The 18082-nt window shown below is 37.3% G+C and overlaps 5 protein-coding genes, 1 long non-coding RNA gene and 5 other non-coding genes across 12 annotated transcripts; 7 read left to right on the forward strand and 4 right to left on the reverse strand.

Annotated features, from left to right (window-relative positions):
• The first annotated feature begins 1647 nt into the window (after positions 1-1647).
• LOC104741478 (tetrahydroanabasine acetyltransferase) lies at positions 1648-3729 on the forward strand. The gene is made up of 3 exons (XM_010462358.3): positions 1648-2833; positions 2923-3200; positions 3303-3729. Exons 1-3 carry the CDS (start codon positions 2022-2024, stop codon positions 3563-3565), a joined length of 1353 nt encoding a protein of 450 aa, XP_010460660.2. The 5' UTR covers positions 1648-2021; the 3' UTR covers positions 3566-3729.
• On the reverse strand, positions 3598-5414 carry LOC104741479 (pentatricopeptide repeat-containing protein At1g28690, mitochondrial). The gene has a single exon (XM_010462359.3). The coding sequence runs from the start codon at positions 5399-5401 to the stop codon at positions 3836-3838; it is 1566 nt and encodes a 521-aa protein (XP_010460661.2). The 5' UTR covers positions 5402-5414; the 3' UTR covers positions 3598-3835.
• Positions 5404-7199, reverse strand: LOC104741480 (uncharacterized protein At1g28695-like). Of its 2 annotated transcripts, none has more exons than XM_010462360.3 (3): positions 6660-7199; positions 6186-6575; positions 5404-6113 (listed from the first exon to the last, which is right to left on the reverse strand). In XM_010462360.3, the coding sequence occupies exons 1-3, from the start codon at positions 6765-6767 to the stop codon at positions 5643-5645; spliced, it is 969 nt and encodes a 322-aa protein (XP_010460662.2). In that variant the 5' UTR covers positions 6768-7199; the 3' UTR covers positions 5404-5642. The 2 variants fall into 2 exon arrangements, with proteins under 2 accessions (XP_010460662.2, XP_087341952.1); XM_087485826.1 differs by having other exon boundaries at positions 5419-6113; positions 6181-6575; positions 6660-7098.
• Positions 7200-7915: 716 nt separating this feature from the next.
• Positions 7916-9521, reverse strand: LOC109124882 (uncharacterized protein At1g28695-like). Its single transcript, XM_019235216.2, has 3 exons — positions 9157-9521; positions 8687-9076; positions 7916-8604 (listed from the first exon to the last, which is right to left on the reverse strand). Exons 1-3 carry the CDS (start codon positions 9292-9294, stop codon positions 8104-8106), a joined length of 1029 nt encoding a protein of 342 aa, XP_019090761.2. The 5' UTR covers positions 9295-9521; the 3' UTR covers positions 7916-8103.
• A 430-nt stretch (positions 9522-9951) lies between these two features.
• On the reverse strand, positions 9952-15136 carry LOC104741481 (uncharacterized). Its single transcript, XR_002034999.2, has 8 exons — positions 14603-15136; positions 14222-14333; positions 12553-12923; positions 12353-12450; positions 11415-11502; positions 11034-11082; positions 10408-10555; positions 9952-10270 (listed from the first exon to the last, which is right to left on the reverse strand). It is a non-coding gene; the product is annotated as an uncharacterized LOC104741481 (long non-coding RNA).
• TRNAP-UGG (transfer RNA proline (anticodon UGG)) lies at positions 11613-11684 on the forward strand. Its single transcript has one exon. It is a non-coding gene; the product is annotated as a tRNA-Pro (tRNA).
• On the forward strand, positions 12166-12237 carry TRNAP-UGG (transfer RNA proline (anticodon UGG)). Its single transcript has one exon. It is a non-coding gene; the product is annotated as a tRNA-Pro (tRNA).
• On the forward strand, positions 12574-12645 carry TRNAP-UGG (transfer RNA proline (anticodon UGG)). The gene has a single exon. It is a non-coding gene; the product is annotated as a tRNA-Pro (tRNA).
• Positions 13427-13498, forward strand: TRNAP-UGG (transfer RNA proline (anticodon UGG)). Its single transcript has one exon. It is a non-coding gene; the product is annotated as a tRNA-Pro (tRNA).
• On the forward strand, positions 13980-14051 carry TRNAP-UGG (transfer RNA proline (anticodon UGG)). The gene has a single exon. It is a non-coding gene; the product is annotated as a tRNA-Pro (tRNA).
• Positions 15137-15473: 337 nt separating the features above from the next.
• LOC104741483 (uncharacterized) lies at positions 15474-16203 on the forward strand. The gene is made up of 2 exons (XM_010462363.2): positions 15474-15721; positions 15827-16203. The coding sequence occupies exons 1-2, from the start codon at positions 15509-15511 to the stop codon at positions 16070-16072; spliced, it is 459 nt and encodes a 152-aa protein (XP_010460665.1). The 5' UTR covers positions 15474-15508; the 3' UTR covers positions 16073-16203.
• The last annotated feature ends 1879 nt before the right edge of the window (positions 16204-18082 follow it).

The following is an 18082-nucleotide window of genomic DNA, read 5'->3' on the forward strand; positions in this document are numbered from 1 at the left end:
TTGTTTGATTGTTTGCTTGCTTGCATGTTGTTTGTTTGATTGCTTGCTTGCTTGATTGTTTGTTTTGGGGATTTGGAGTTGGGGATTTATTTTCTGCAGGAACCCTGTGACTCACTAAGTAATATTAGATTACTTATGATAAAAATTTCTCTTGCAGGTAACCTTAGAGGGGATTAGAGGGTGTAGTGAACGATAGGACCCCGGAGTAGATTTTTGTGTCTGTTTGTAAAATCAAGTATGTTTTATATGTAACTGATCTTTGGCACTAGGCCTTATCTTCGAACTATAATCTTTTTGGTAACCATTTTGTAATAAACTCATTATATATTAATACAATCGGATTTTATATTCGTACGAGTAATAACTGATATAGACTTTGTCCGAGTCGGCTCAACGTCTGGGATGTCACAAGGGTTGCAAAGCCTAAAGGACGTCCCATGCGGTCGGAAACGCCGCCTACGGACTGGCTAAAGGTCCTGATTCGTTCTCGAACCTCGGCCGGATCGTTGGTGGATGTTTTCAAGTGGCATCCCGGGGCGGCCCGTGGCCTGTACGGCCATAGGACGGTTCGGAGGCGTTACAGTTATGCTTTCCAAACTACCATCTACTCGCTTTAGAGAGAAAGAAACGGTCGATGGCATGGAAAACACCTTTTGACGGCAGAGCATCTGATCAAGCGTATAGACAAGATTGTCCGAAATCGACTCAGTATACTACTAGGTGGCCAAGACAAAACCATCCAAGTTTGGTTTGCAGCTATATTCTACTGAGTGACTTTTATGTCAAAATGTTCAATGTTTTTCCAACGTAAACTTTGTAAAACGTTTATTTTTCTTTTAAATATAATTTAACATTAAATTCAAAAAAAAAAAAAAAAAAAAAACCCTATTCGATCTTGAAGCAAAGCCTATACAATTTTCAAGAAATCTCACATTTGATTATCATTCCAACTAAAATTTCGATCTAATTCTAAAATAGGAGTATAATAATCTAACCGACATTTATTTAAATTATTTTGGAATCAGCACCAGTCAAGTTGACTATAAAAAAAAGGTTTAGTGGTTACCATACAACTTGTGTTTTACTAATGAACCAGAACCATTTTCGTTCCACCAACTATTATATCTACTTCTCGACTTCTAATTTATTTTATTGTTTCTTACCAAGAATTTTTTGTTCACTAGCCATCGTTTTATTCCCAAAATCTGACAGATTAAAATTAGGCCATGAATGGATGCAGTTTTTGATTCAGTTTTTCGATTTGGTTTTTGGTTTTTGAATTTTAGATTTTAGTTTTAGATTTTGCTATTAGGTTTTTGTTTGAAAAATCCCAACAAAATGGTTTTTGGTTTTTGAGAGAAAGAAACCTAGAAAGAGTAAAAACTAGATTCTCTAAATTATAGGAGTACTAAAAAAACTAAAATCGTGAATGGAAGAGTACAACGAAAAAGTTTTTCTAAATACTAGAGAATCTAAAATTTTAAAATCTTGATTGGTTAAAAATGAGTTTTTGAAAAACAAAAACCAAAATCTCTTTTAAAATCTACAAAACATTCAAGGCCTTATTCTTTTCACCAATTGAATTATTGAAGCACTCTAGTTCACATTTTTTTTTATATATCTCTTGCATGCAGTTACTCTCTTTTTCAACCACAACTTTAGTCCTTAACGAAAGCAAAAAGAAAAAAAATACTAATCTTGTGGAGGAGAAAAAAAAAACAGTGAAGACAACAAGACAAGTATGATCTGAAAAGACTCGTACAAAAAAAACAGTGAAGACAAGTATGGTATGAGTAAGAAACTTCAAAATTGTTATGTTTGAAAACTGTTGTAGGTAACACCAAATTGGACATGGGACTTGACTGTTTGGTAGTTGGTGAAGCCTACGATCGTGTGAGCTGTCCTCAAGGCGTTGAATTTGCCTTTCTAATCGATACTTAAGTATAAATTTGGACCCCAAAACGAACCAGCAAAGACCCATACCACACATCACGACACCAATCTTTTTTATTATCAAAGGTATGGCGAAACTTGAAATTACCGAAACAACCCTCGTTCAACCTTCCCACCAACCACTCCCCAACGACCAAACACTCTCTCTCTCTCATCTCGACAACGATAACAACCTCCACGTCAGCTTCCGTTACCTCCGCGTCTACTCCTCCTCCTCTTCCACCGTCGCCGGAAAATCCCCATCCGCCGTCGTCTCCGCCTCTCTAGCCACAGCTCTCATTCACTATTACCCTCTCGCAGGATCTCTCCGTCGTTCTGCCTCCGATGATCGCTTTGAACTATACTGCACCGCTGGTCAAAGCGTGCCTATAGTCAACGCTACTGTTAACTGTCCGCTCGAGTCCGTTGGGTATTTGGATGGACCTGATCCGGGTTTCGTCGAGAGACTGGTACCGGATCCGACCCGGGAAGAGGGAATGGTTAATCCTTGTATACTCCAAGTCACGATGTTTCAGTGTGGTGGTTGGGTTTTAGGAGCGGCGATTCACCATGCGATATGCGACGGGTTAGGTGCGAGTCTGTTCTTTAACGTTATGGCGGAATTAGCTCGTGGAGCGACTAAGATCTCGATTGAACCTGTTTGGGACAGAGCACGTTTACTTGGTCCAAGGGAGAAACCTTGGGTTGGAGCTCCGGTTCGTGACTTCTTGAGCCTGGATAAGGACTTTGATCCGTACGGACAAGCCATTGGAGACGTTAAACGAGAGTGTTTCTTTGTGACGGACGAGTCTTTGGACCGGTTCAAGGCCCAGTTACTCGAGAAATCGGGTTTGAATTTCACTACATTTGAAGCTCTAGGTGCTTACATTTGGCGTGCCAAGTAAGTAAACACAATCGTTTTGAAATGTTTGTTTAATCAAAGTTCTTGAAAGGTTTGATCTGAAAACAAGAAAATTTTGAACTGTTCAGGGTAAGAGCTGCAAAGACTGGGGAAGACGAGAATGTGAAGTATGTGTATGCGATAAATATAAGAAGATTGATGAACCCACCTTTGCCTAAAGGCTACTGGGGAAACGGATGTGTGCCAATGTATGCTCAGATCAAAGCTGGAGAGCTCATAGAGCAACCAATTTGGAAAACAGCAGAGCTCATAAAACAGAGCAAATCCAATGCGAGTGATGAATATGTACGCTCCTTTATCGACTTCCAAGAGCTGCATCACAAAGATGGAATCAATGCCGGTTCAGGTAAAGAACATACAAGAACTTTTTTTTGGTTTTGGAAATTAAGGAAAACTCAAAACAAAGTTTAAGCTTTTTTCGTTTTCATGTTTGGATCATATAAAACAGGAGTGACTGGATTCACAGACTGGAGATACCTAGGGCATTCGACGATTGATTTCGGATGGGGAGGACCCGTGACGGTTTTGCCACTATCAAACAAGTTGCTTGGAAGCATGGAACCATGTTTCTTCTTGCCATATTCTGCTGATGCTGCAGCTGGAAGCAAGGACAGTGGATTTAAGGTTTTGGTGAACCTACGCGAATCTGCAATGCCTGAGTTTAAGGAGGCCATGGACAGGTTCCACAAAGGTGAAATTGCTCTGTCTTGATCACCAAAATAACGAACTCTATGTACGCACAGTAAAGCAGAAACAGAATCACAAAATCATCAACTATGTGTAAATTCCGGTTTCATCACTGAACAAATGTTTTTGAGCTCACTGTATTTGATTTGAAGAGCATGAATAAGAGAAGCATTACTATATGTGTAAAACACTCTTGACTCTTGAGGCAAAAAGTCTCATCTCCAATCAATCTTCTATGAATAGACCAAACCCAAAAGCATGATAAATCTGAGACTCTTATTCAAGTACCTACAATCAATCTTCTCTAGTCCAACTACGACCAATATTTTTAGATATCTTTCTTGCTTTCATCACCTCTCGGATCTTGCTCACATTGTCCCATCTATCATTAGAAGCGTATACATTGGATAATGCCAAATAAGCTCCAGGTCTTTTGTCAGCATTCAGTTTGAAAAGCTCACTGGCAGCTATGCTTGCAAGGTCAACATTACCATGCAAATTACAAGAACTGAGAAGAGCTGCCCAAACATCTGAATTATGCCTTTCCGGCATCGTCCTAACAAATTCAAAAGCTTTAGTCAATTCTCCAGCTCGTCCCATGAGATCAACCATGCAAGCATAGTGTTCCATCTTCGGTTTCAAGGAATAATCTCTCTGCATGCTCTCAAATATCTCATAACCTTTGTCGACTAAACCAGAATGTGAACAAGCAGAGAGAGCTCCAAGAAAGGTTACATAATTGGGTTCTATACTTAATTCCTTCATCCTAGTGAAGAGTTGGAGTGCTTCCTCAGGGTTTCCATTTTTTCCATATCCATCAATCATCGAAGTCCACGAAAACACGTTCTTCTCTTGCATCTGGTCAAAGACTCTTCTTGCATCATCTATCCCTCCGCATTTGGCATACATGTCTAACAAAGAGCTCCCCATTTTGATATGTGTATAGACTCCACTCTTCATAACCTGAGCGTGCACTTGCTGACCAAGTTCATGGGATGTCAAAACCGAACATGCCCCAATCACACTAGCAAAAGTTGAAATATTCGGATGGAAGCCAACTCGTTGCATAGAAACATACATGTCAACTGCTCTCTTAGCAGTCTCAGCTGATCTGCTGAAACCTTCCACCATAGCATTGTAAACTACAATATCCTTCACTTTAGTCGTATTAAAAACCTCTACCGCATCATCCACAAAACCTTGGTTCATGTAACCTGAGATCATTGATGTAGAGCAAACAACAATCTCATCTTTCATAGTTTCGAACACAGTCCTTGCACACTCCAGGTTCCCACTCTTCACATAAGCATCCACAAGTGCAGTAAACAACACATCATCTAACTCAACTTCAAACTTTATAATCCGGGCATGGACCAACTTGCATAAGCTACGCGGCAGTCTCATCACATTCGAGCCAAAGCTACTAGATGCCTTTAGAACCATTGAAAGCGTGTACCCATCTGCCTTTTCGCCAGAGTATGCCATCTTTTTAACTAGTAGAATAAATTCCTTCGTCAATCCATGCTTTAGGTACCCACTAATCAAATAGTTATACGCCGATAAAGTTGGTTTGGGTAATTCGTCGAACACTTGGCGTGCATAAGTCACGCAGCCGCATTTTAAATGGAGGATGAGTAGTTTGATGGATATGTTCAAATCTGGTAAAAACCCAGTTTTGATCATATCTGCGTGTATCTTCATCCCAGCTTTTGGAGACGGAGAATTGATGTGTTCTTGAAGAGCAGCCGCAATGCATCTCGCCGGTGACAGAGACGTAACGTCTTGTTTCGACGGGATTGTTGAGTAGTGATTCGACGGGAGAATTCGCCGTGATACTGACGTGAATCTGAAGATTCTCATGCTTACATAAAAAAAGCTTTGAATTTGTGATAAAGATTGAAACTTTCCGAGTCAATTATAGTAAACTCTGTTTCCATAATGACAAAGAAGAGAGAGATAGGTTGGTAGAAAAACGACAGCGTTTTTAAGACATTTGATGTAGTGATGTCCAAGTCAAAGTTTTCTAATACAAGCAATCTCATAAATGTTTGGTTATGTATTATAAACGAAGAGGGTCAGAGCATTGAGGTGTCATACAGATTCAGTCATTCCATGAACGCCAGCACTTAACATGGGGACTCCATTTGCTATTGACATGTGAGGTTTTGTAGAGTTTCCAATCACGAAGCACACGAGTGAGATCAAAGACCTTTGCAGGGATGTGGCGGCAGCAGTTGGCATGAACGGTTGTCACAGCGCTCATGTCAGAGCTGTCTTGGCAGAAACCGCTGAATTCGTTGGTGTTGAGGAAGTCAACGGTGAGGCCAAGCTGGTCGAAGTAGCCGGAGTCTAGGAGATTCTGGAGGACGTCTTGTTCCTTCATGCTAGTTGAGTTGAGCCTCATGTCGTACCACTTCTGGAAGAGGGAGATGGTCTTGTTGTTGGACCGGACGTGGTAGAATCCCGTGTTGATCAAGTGTCCTCCCACGCCATTACGGTCCACGCTTATTTGCATATCCAAGCTCTCGTTTAGCCGAGACAAGGGACTCCTCAGCCACATTACGTCCGTGTCCTGACATCATTGAGCAATTAATTTAAGTTTGTTTTGTTTTTCATATGTAACAAAATCGAGTAACGACCTTACGGTGAAAATAACATGGTAACCACGGCGAAGAACGTCTAGGAGCAAGCGAGTCCTTCGCCACATCATCTCAATAAAATCCTTTGACATGAATAGTTTCTCTTCCTCTAAGTCAACCCCATCGGTCTCCATCTTGTAGCAGTGAAGCCTCCTGAAACGGCACCGATCATAGGCAGTCTGATCCGCTGCCACTACCATCAGGTGGTCCAAAAGCGGCAGAGTCCCTTCTCCTTCCCAAAAGCTATCCAAAAACAGATCCAGCATCGACCTGCCTCTCCTGACATCCTCCACGTACGCTTTGTTCACCATCGTTATTATAACCGTCTTGTTGTTTCCTGCAGCTGCCCTAACCAGCGCCGCTTCTAGCTCATCCATCGGATACTCGGTGCTTCTCTGTTACCAATTAAAAAAATATTTCAATAATTCTTCCTCCTATGTATTTAGTCTACATTACAGTATATTTATAAATCCACTTACCAGAGTGTTGTTGGCATGGTTTTGAAGATTGAAGATATATAAAACACCGAAAAAGAGGAGAGCGACGGCAACGGCGAGACTGCCGGAGAAGTTATTGCAGAGAGGCATGTTTTTGGTTTATCTGATTAGTAGGAATTAGGAGACTCACGTCTTTGTTGTGTCATTATCCACTCTATCTCTCTCTCTCTCTTGATTTTGTACACAACAATTAACCTATATTTATCTATTTATTGTGACTTAAGAATCAACTTAACAATTATGTATTTAACTATTTCTCGGAATGTCCTAATTAACGTTCTTTAGGTTTCTTCTCGAATACGTCACAAAATCGTCTTATATTAATTAGGCTTTTGTGTTTTTTTGTTTTATGACGACGCACTTTATTTCTCTTTTCTTTAGATTCAATTGCTATGAACTAACGCCGGCTTAAACATTGACTACACTACTTACCAGATTTTGAGAATATATGGAAAATCAATGATGAGTTGCCAACAAAAAAAAAAAGCAACAATATGTTTAAATTTAGGTTTAAGTGTAAATAATTTTATTAGTTTAGTTCAGATTTTATAAAAATTAGGGTAAAAAGAAAAGGAAAAAAATTGAATCTGGGTTGACATGGTGCAAATGCACTTTGAGTTATGATATTTGGATTATGATACAATCATATTTTATTTAATTAGTTGAGATTTGTTTTTTCCCCTTTTTATTATCTCCTCTTCAATTCCTTTTCTTTTTTAGATTTGCCAAAGATTTTTTCCTAACGAAAATATACTTTTTAAAACATATTAGATTATTAATATAATGTATTACGAAATTACTGTTTTTAGTTTCTTTGAATTAAACAGTAAAACGAGAATAATTATATTTTAGTATTAGTTTCTCGTAATCATTTTGACAATTTTAACCTTAACATAATGTGCATAGAGTAAACAACATAATATGTAACTAAAACTTTACAATATCTTATACATCAAGAAGCATAATAATTCCCCCATTAAGACTTTCAGAAATCAAGTCTGAAGTTTCAACCAAAAAGTGGATCCACAACGTACCTTTCTTTCACATCCTACGACTCACATCAATTGATGAACAGCTTACCGCCTACATCAATTGATTTCCCCAAAACACAAGTGAAATGATGAATTTAAGTTTCAAGAACAGGACATTTGGTGCAATGGTATGATTCTTGCTTTGGGACTCATCTTCTAGGAACTCATCTTCTGTGAATTATATTTCAAGTAGCTAGATAGGTGGTATAATTAAAAGGCAGAGCAAAAACCAATCTTGTTGTAACACACATATAAGTTGTTTTGTAATTACTTGTCAAAAGAGAAGCATGCAATGCTCCACTAGCTAGTTACGATTAACCTAAATACGATATGCAGTTAATAGATACTGGAGTTCTGTATACAAATAGTAATCTCACTATATGAACGAAAGAAGGTCAGAGCCTGGGGATATAGTGGGCGTCACTCCATGAACGCCCGCACTCAACATGGGGGCTCCACTTGCTGTTGACACGGGAGGCTTTGTAGCGTTTCCAATCACCAAGAACAAGAGTGAGATCAGAGACCTTAGCAGAGATGTGGCGGCAACAGTTGGCGTGGACTGTGGTGACAACGCCCAAGTCAGGGCTGTCTTGGCAGAAGCCACTGAATTCGGTTGTGTTGAGGAAGCCAACGTTGAGGCCAAGCTGGTCAAAGAAGCCGGAGTCCAAGAGCTTCTTAAGGACGTCCTGTTCCTTCATGTCCGTCCACTCGAGCCTCATTTCGTACCATTTCTGGAAGAGGGAGATGGTCTTGTTGTTGGACCGGACGTGGTAGAATCCTGTGTTGATCAAGTGTCCTCCCGTGCCATTATTACTGTCCACGCTTATTTGCATATCCAAGTTTTCGTTGTTGCTTAATCGGGACAAAGGGCTCCTTAGCCACATCACGTCCGTATCCTGACATATGTACACACTATTTTAAAGCAACAAATCAAGTGTTTTGTTATATGTTCCAAAATCGAGGAACAGACGACCTTACCGTGAAAATAAGATGGTACCCGCGGCTGAGGACGTCTAGGAGCAAGCGAGTCCTTCGCCACATCATCTCAATGAAATCTTTTGACATGTATACTTTCTCTCCCTCCAAGTCTATCCCTTCGGTCTCCATCTTATAGCAGTGGAGCCTCTTGAAACGGCAACGATCGTAGGCCGTCTGATCCGCTGCCACCACCACTAGATGGTCTAGTAGCGGCATAGTCCCCTCTCCTTCCCAAAAACTCTCCAAAAACAGATCCAACATCGTCCTCCCTCCTCCAACCTCCTTCACGTAGGCTTTGTTCACCATTGCTATTATCACCGTCTTGTTGTTTCGTGTCGCAGCCATGTCTAGCACGGCCTCTAGCTCGTCCACCGGATACGCTATCCTTCTCTGTCATCACTTCAATATTACAAATCTTCCTAGCTATAATTACTCTTACATTCCTATATTTCACGAATCAATTAACTTACCAGAGAGTCGACATAGTTTTGGAAATCGGAGATGGGATCAGAAACAGAACGTGATGAGAAGTAGATATATAGGGCGCCGGCAAAAAGAAGAGCAATGGCCATCGCGAGATTACCGGAGGAGTTATGGCCGGAAGACATGTTTTTGGTTTAATCGGATTATTAGGGTAGGAGATTCACCTATATTTCATGTGCCTTTTTCTCTTTAAATTAGCATACTACAATTTAAGTATTTAACCTATATTTATATAACGGATTTGGATGTAACACTCATACCAATTAAATGTAATACTCCTCTATATCACAATAGATAATGTTTTAAGATTTTCATATGAATTAAGAAAAATATTTCATATTTAACAATAAGTATATTATTTATTTATAATAAGATATTTTATAATTATTAACCAATACTATTTCATCAAATTTTAAAAAAATTCAAATTTTATAGCATTAATTGATGAAAGTATACAGAAAATTATTTTTTGTGATACAAGAAAAAATACTAAAAAATCATCATACACAGAAAGTAGCCTCAATTTAATATGTAAAAACCTAATTCACGCTTTTAAGGATCCTTCCCGAGTACGTCACATACGAATCATCTTTCGTTCTAGGGTTTTTGGTGTTTACGTATTTCTAGTTTTAATGTCTCGCGATTATCATCATCACGCCCACGTAATATTCTATTTCCTTTAGAGAATCTTATAAATGTTATTTCAATATTTTCTTATATATCTTATTGGCTAAATTTCAGCTGACAATATTTTCCTTCATCCTGATCTATAAAAGATAAAATAAACATGCAGCAATTCAAGATTGTGGTTTCGTGTTATATTTCAACAAATATCTTAGTTTACAGACAATTTACTATAAGCCCACAAAGTCAACTAATAGTACTAGATATAAATAAATACTAGTAAAGCCGAACTTGTAGAGTAAATCCATTTCAATATCAAAGTTAGGCAACAGGAACTAAATATTCAATAGACTTCTATTTGAGTATTCTGTAGGACGTTTAACAAAAATAGGTAGTAACTTTGGTATGATCAAATCACATGTTTCAGAAATGTAACATACCTTTCCTTCCATGTTGCCCAATGGAGCGATCACGTCGCTGCAAATAAGTTTTCAGCATTCAGCAATTGAGCATTTATGATATACCAAATTTAAGCAGGACCATATTAGAAACGCCACTACTTGCTCTTAAACAATGAAATTATCATCTCATCAAACGAAGGACCAGATTGTTACCATTTTTAACAGAAAGAAATCAACGAGTTGGGCACGTAGTCTGGCCTTTCGGTCTACGACTTCAGCTACTGGTATTCTTGTAATAAATCTCGAGAGTAGTAAAGGAACTAGTCTTCAACTAGAAAACACATCCCTGCTGCAGCTTCAACTAGTAAACATGAGATAGTGTCAATACTTATACTAGCTCTGTAACACTAAATTCTCCGAAACCAAACTATAGCAACAAGGCAAGTATCAAACATAAATGTCAATGAAGAATTAAAAAAGTTTGTTAACTGATACAAACATAGGACTATTATTTTCAGAAACGGTAAGGAAAGGAAATGTCATCCCTGAAAACCATAAGAAACAGGGCATTTGGTATAGTGGGATGATTCTCGCTTAGGGTGCAAGAGGCCCCCGAGTTCAATTCTAGAAATGCCCCGTTAAATTTTTGTAAAAAGTTTTCTAAATGCCAGCTAACATTTCATCAACATTAAATTAAAGACAATCCACCTTCACTATTAAGCCCAAAAGTCAACTAATTGAACTAGATCTAAAACGTAATGTCTTTCTTCGATTATCTAAACAAGAGAAAATTCTAGTATCAGATTAAAATATAAAGATATAGAAAAGTTTAAACTTACTGCATGTTGGCAGCTTCTTCAAGAACAGGACCCTCAAAAGTAAACTTTCCTGTAAAAACAGAGTGAAGCATGATATCTCTTTTCCACAGGATCAAACAAGAACATGATTCAATGTAATTAAATTAAGAACAGGGCTCTAGTGGTATGATTCTCGCTTAGGGTGCGAGAGGTCGTCAGTTTAATTCTCAAAATGCACCCATGCCTTTTTGTAAAACATCTGTTCTAAATGCCAGCTTGCTTAGCATATCAAGATCCAATCCTAATTTTTTCACAGCTAACCTAACTGCAGACCATATATTACCCTTCCAGTTTAGCAAGAAGAGAACAAAAATACCTTAAAATTTTCATAATTAACTGCACAATGCAAGAAAAAGAACTTACCGCGGTTTTACGTCCAATCTATGTCTTTTTAGCCAGTAAAATTCATACAGTCATGACAGACACATTTTGTAACCTGCCAAAGATTGAGCTGCAGAAACAGCATAAAAGCAATCAATGAAAGCAAAGGGAAGCAAATATTTTCGTAACGGAAAAACAGAATGCTAATAGAATGTGTTCATGTAACAATCTATAAAAACAGGGCATTTGGTCTAGTGGTATGATTCTCGCTTTGGGTGCGAGAGGTCCCGAGTTCGATTCTCGGAATGCCCCATTGACCTTTTTGAAACCATACATTGTAAGTTCCAGTCTAAATTCTTACATATAAATTTCTATTTTATCCCTCATTTCCCACAGATCACATTCAGCCTTTAAACTATGAGTCTTTACCTAAAACTTCAGCAATATTACTGGCGTAATGTCTTCTACAAAGTCAGTGAATAGCTAAGGATTTGACATAGCAACATGATCGATCAGTCAAATTATAAGGCAAACAAGATCACATGACTAATCAACTCTTCTAATGATTTCTCGTCGAAGAAACTAAGACAATTGGACCAATAAACTTCTGAAGATTTTCCATTCAATACAAACCAGCGTATCAAACAAAAATGCGTATGATCATCTCAATAGAATTTAATAGATCTAGGAACACTCTACTAAGACTAAAATTTGTATTTGTAAAAGTCAACTAAGAGAATGGGATCAAAATCTGACCAAATCTTCAACGTTTCAACTAAAATGCTTAACAAATGGGCATTTGGTCTAGTGGTATGATTCTCGCTTTGGGTGCGAGAGGTCCCGAGTTCGATTCTCGGAATGCCCCATTGACTTCTTTTTAAGTAGATTGCTTATTTTATCTACTCTTAGTTCTACAGCAGATCATATTACCCTTGCATTTCAGTAAGAGAAGTGATAATTGTTAAGGAAAAGAAACTTACCGCTCTTTCACGTCCAACCAATATATCATTGAAACCAGTATCCTTCTATTATAAAGAACCATCATGTTTTCTGAGCAGCCAGATTTATAAAGAATGAGCTGCAGAAACAGAGAAAGAAATTTGATTACGAATCTACTTGAAAATCAAACGAAGCAACAAACCTCTGAAATAAAATAGAGAATGCTACTAGGAGGCATTACCTGAACAACATAATAAAAACAGGGCATTTGGTCTAGTGGTATGATTCTCGCTTTGGGTGCGAGAGGTCCCGAGTTCGATTCTCGGAATGCCCCTTTGACTTTTTTGAAGAAGATGATGATCCAAACACAACCAGAAATATGCTTAGAAAATCAGATCTTTATTTAGTCCTAGTTCTGTTGCATATGGTGATCCACGTAAGAACCATTATTGCCCTTTCATTTCAGCTAGAGAAATTACAAACCAAAGGCACCTTAAAGTTTCATTTTAAGTGCTTAATACAATGGAATCTAAGAGCATAGCGCTGTCACGTCCGCTCAGTAAACTCCATATAGGGGGAGGGCTGTCATCTTTTGTAGGCAGCCAGATTCAACTGGAGAAACAGCAAACGAATTGTTATTAAGAATTGACCACAAAAGCAAATGGAAGCAACAATTCTCTCAAATAATAAGAAAACAGGAGAGGTCCCGAGATCAATTCTCGGAACGCCCAACGTAGATGCAAGCTCATATATAACGTAAATGCAAGCTCATATATACTGCATATAAATTTTTCTTTGGCCCTGGTTTGTCACAGATCACATTCAGCATTTCAATGATAAATATCATTATTAAAACTTCACCAAGATTAATTTACGAATAATTACATGTAAAACTTTCAGTACTATTGCCAAACCTCAACAGATAGAACTAAAGAAGCTTTCATCTTAGATTTGCTAGACAAAAACAAGACACTACAATAACAGCTGTAAGCATCAGAACTAGAATAGATAAAAAAATACTAAACTAAAAATATCCAGACTCATCAAGTATGAAATTATCTGCAAAGGATTGTAAACATCAAACAAAATAGTTGAACTAAATTACATAAACAACAGGGCATTTGGTCTAGTGGTATGATTCTCGCTTTGGGTGCGAGAGGTCCCGAGTTCGATTCTCGGAATGCCCCCATTGACATTTTTTGGTTCCATTAAAAAATAAACTGAGATATGAATGATACATTTTGAATGCAGTCCAGCTAAAGAAATTATATAGGGATTCAGGAATTGGATTTTAGATAGCAGAAAGCCAAAAAAAGCTAGAGTACAACTCCAGTGGTATTCTCTAGGTTCTTAACAAAATTAGTTAATGAGTCAAATGCTAAGACAAACAAGATCATAAAGCCAATTGAAAAGTGTAGGACGAGAAAAAGACTATCCATACAGAAGAGTTTTGAATAATTGCGCCAACTTGTATCTCCATACAGGGAACAATACAAACCAGAAATCAACTTATGACGAAAATCCAAACGACATCATTGGATAGGAATTTCAATTTCATAGATTAGATCTAGGAACATCCTACTAAAATATTTATTTAGTGCAAGTCAACTAAGAGAACGAAATCAAAATATGACGAGTTCAATGCTTAAACTAGATTGATTAACAACAGGGCATTTGGTCTAGTGGTATGATTCTCGCTTTGGGTGCGAGAGGTCCCGAGTTCGATTCTCGGAATGCCCCCCCCCCATTGACTTTTTTGGATGTCTATTTTAAATGCCAATTGATAACTATCATAGAACAAAACCTGGTTCTAATGCATGAGTCTCCCCTTCAATTTCTAACAATTTACAGATTAATACTTTTGGTATAAATAGCTGAATGCTACAAAGAGAATGAGAATTGCAATGCACCTTGTCTTTCACGTCCACGGGCTGATAAGTGCAGCAAGAAAACAGTTTCTAGATAGCGGATTAAACATAGAACGTCACTAGCTGAATGCTGCCAAAATAATTCAAGAGAGACCTGCAGGAAATGAAAAGAACACATCCAAAAAAAAGGGTATTTAAGATTCAAGAACAATTATGCATTAACTGATTTTTATCAACAACAGGGCATTTGGTCTAGTGGTATGATGATCTACTTAGTAGTAAACGTAGGCTCTAGTATAAGATACAGAAAATATATACGTTCGACCCTAATATTAACCCATTGAACAGCTTACATTCTAAACAAAAGAGGAACTATAAAGCAGAATGAGCCAGCGAAAATGATATGAAAAGACAAGTACTTACCCCTTTTTGCCGCTGAATCACGGTAGCTGTAAGGTTCTCCAATCAGCCTGCGTAACATGTGGAACATATGACATAGCTGTGAGCCAAGAGAGCTGGTTCAGGACTTTCGTCGAACATGTGGTGGGCGTCTCTCGTGAAGGAGCATATCAACCAAAAAACGAACAACTAGATCCGATGATAACGTTCATATCTTCTCGGAACAACGACAAGATGAAGGCATAGCGATAACGAACAAGAGGATCGAGACATGCAAAAGATTTTATCAAATCCAATTTGTTAACATGTAACGTAACCAAAACACAAGAAACACGAATTTATCTCCCTCCTACTGTTTGGTTTGTACGAAAAAACTAGAATTGCTAAAATCTCGGTTAAACATGTTTAAATCGAACTAAACCCGGTCAAAAAATCTAATTCAGAGATATAACCAAAAAGTGCAAGTAAACCGATTTAGTTTCAATTTCCCTTTTCCAAACAACCCTAACTACACCGAACCAAATCAAAACCAATAATATCACATAAACCGAATAATTCAAAATTGGACACCTCTATGCTGACGAAATGAATATTGCCAAGCGTATAACAGTATGATTGTCAATAATTAATAATTTCCTTCATGTCTGTTTCAAAGCAAAGATAAAATACATAGATTTTGATTTGAATATTTTAGGTCAACCATTAACAAAATCTATAAATGGGGTAAAGGTGTCATATGAAAAGGAATAATACAAACGGGTTGGTGTGGTGGGTTAGAAGAATGTACATAACCACCTCCTCAACTACACACAAATCTGGTATTTATGGTTTAAGCCGAGCTAAACCATAGAGAGAAGCCACATACGTACATAAACTGCAACCACCACCACCACTCCACAAGAGAGGTTCACCAAACATGATCCGACCTTTATGACCAATTTGCACCATGCATGGGATCTTGGGCTAAGTAACATATATAAATATATGCTAATGCATTGGAGGGAGTTTTGTAGTATTCTTCGAAATCGTTCCAACATGTCTTGCAAAGGAGATATTGTCGTTGGTGTGGAGGAAGGATTGTTTCTTTTACCTTCAAACCTATTCAATGAACTCTTTCTTGATTGTATCGGTCCATTGCCACAGGTACTCTTTTAAAATATAATAACTCCATTCTTATAACATCATTTGTTATCATTCTTAATGTTAAGGATGTTATAAATGAATCAACCTGTGTTACATAATTGATAGAGGAAGAGAGGAGGTAGCTACCAAAATCGGAAGCCAAGAATGTGCTACACGTTGAACCACTATGGTTTCATGGACATGCAAAGTAAGGATGCAGGTGCAGCAAAAGTTAAGCCACGAGGCACTGGAGTGTTTCTTCCCGAGAGACCAGTGGGTAGCTTAGAAAAGAACCGACTCACGAAGAAGCCATGCCCTGTCACCTCCTCTCATTCTAGACAAGTCTTTCTTCCCAAGGAATGGGCTTATTAGCTAGTAATAAGCATTTAATTACTTTGTGTATATCTTATGCTATTACATAAGGGGCCTGTTCTTTTTTATGTCGCTCATCGAGCGATAGCGACCAAAGAAATAAGACAAAAACGAGATCGTAATTAATTAAACAGTCGCTGCAACTGGGAAAAGAGTCGCCGTTACTGTTGCGATGAACGACGGCAACTGTCGCTTGATAATCCAGCGACTCTATTTTTACCCCGCGACACTTTTTTCTCACTCTAGCGACTGGTCCGTCATCGTCGTTTTGCATCTACCGCTGTCGTTTTGCTTTGTTGATTGCAGTTTTCATCGTCGTTCTTCTCTGTCGCTGTCGCTACTCCAGCGATTAGTAAAAGAACAGGCCCAAGCTTATACAAATAAGTTTTAACTGTCCTTCTTTAGAGTTGGCACCTATAAAATAGTGTTGGGTATGGTTCCTCAATAATGCTTGTTTTCTTCCCTCTTTAAACAGAGTCGGACCAACGAAATCCGAGGCCCCATACACTCATAAAAAAATAATTTTTACATAATTTTAAAATATAAAGTTAAAAAAAATCAATTTTTATAATAATTCTTGTTTTAAAAACATATTACTGTAATATATTAAAAAAATTAACAGCAACTTAATTTTTAGGAAAAATAAATTTCAAAAACATTTTTTTATATTTTGACAAGATTTATTCCACAAATACATTGTTTACTTATATATATAAAACCAAAAAAAAAAGAGTGGGGCCCTTTAAGGTGGAGGCCCATTCAAATGTTTCAAAATACTGTGTTGAAGTCCGGCTCTATCTCTAAACCGAGCTACTTAAGAACCTGAAGAATGCCGCATAATAGACTTTTTCTGTATATAAGTATGCCACCCGGCCCATGCCACAATCTAGTGAAGCAAGGAATTAGGGCATGAAAATGTATGGGGCATATTTTAGTGAAAAAATTAAGGCCTTTTGTGTTGGAAAAAAAATTTCTAAGCTTTTTTATAATTTTTTTTTGTTGGGATTTCTTTTCACCATCTTTATGGGCATGAAGCCTATTAATAAAATGTTACTTAGTGAAAAAAAAAAAAAAAATGTTACTTAAATATTTTGTTAATAACATTTTTTTTTTGTTTGGTAAATTTTTTTTTTTTTAATAAAAACCCTAAACTTCAATGAAGACTTCTTTGAAGCAACGTCAAAATGCTGGATTTTGATTTAAAAGTTTTTAGACTTATATGCTTTTTTTTTTTTTTTGACTTATATAGCTTAAGTCTTTTAAATATGTAGATTGGTGTTGGATTAGTAAATAATGATGAATCTATGACTATGATTACTATTATTATACTTGTTTTGTGATTGTGTGAATTCAAATTTGATGATTGTTGCTTCTTGTCGGTATTCGTAAGCCTTCTTTTTAATTTTGCAGGCAAAACTGTAAAAAAAACCATATTTAAAAATTAGATTTTGTTTTTTACTTTTTTTTTTCCTCATTTTACAAACATATTGTTCTTCAGTTTAAGTATGGTTATATTTTTTTATTTTTGCTAAATAAAGTATGGTTATTTATATCATTATTATTTATGAGTTTGCAAAAAGAAAAATTTATAGGGCATAATTTTTTTTGTTTTTGCGTTGGGCATTAAAAAATGCCAGCACTGAGTATGTGGTTCAGGAGCAATCGGTTCGCCAACAAATGTAGTTGATAATTGCATCGTCATCGTCAAGTTTAAAGATCAACTGCTGAAACCTAACTAAGGGAACTGCTGTAACACCAAAGTTTGGCTTCCACATCTAATAACTTTGATCTCTTCAAATAGAAAACACACCTCCCATCTGCAGATTCAACCAGAAAACATGAGACAAAAAACTTATACTAGATTCTCCAAAACTGAACGACAACAATTAGACAAAAACTAATCTCAATGAAAAACAAAAATTTCTGCAGGAATTTGAGAATCAAGAACTGGCCAAGCAACAAAGTGAAACCTTTTAAATGTTCTACAAAAGCACAGGCGTTTATCTGGTT

Source organism: Camelina sativa, chromosome 14 (genome assembly GCF_030686135.1).
Source record: "Camelina sativa cultivar CO46 ecotype springtype chromosome 14, ASM3068613v1".
NCBI lineage: Eukaryota > Viridiplantae > Streptophyta > Magnoliopsida > Brassicales > Brassicaceae > Camelina > Camelina sativa.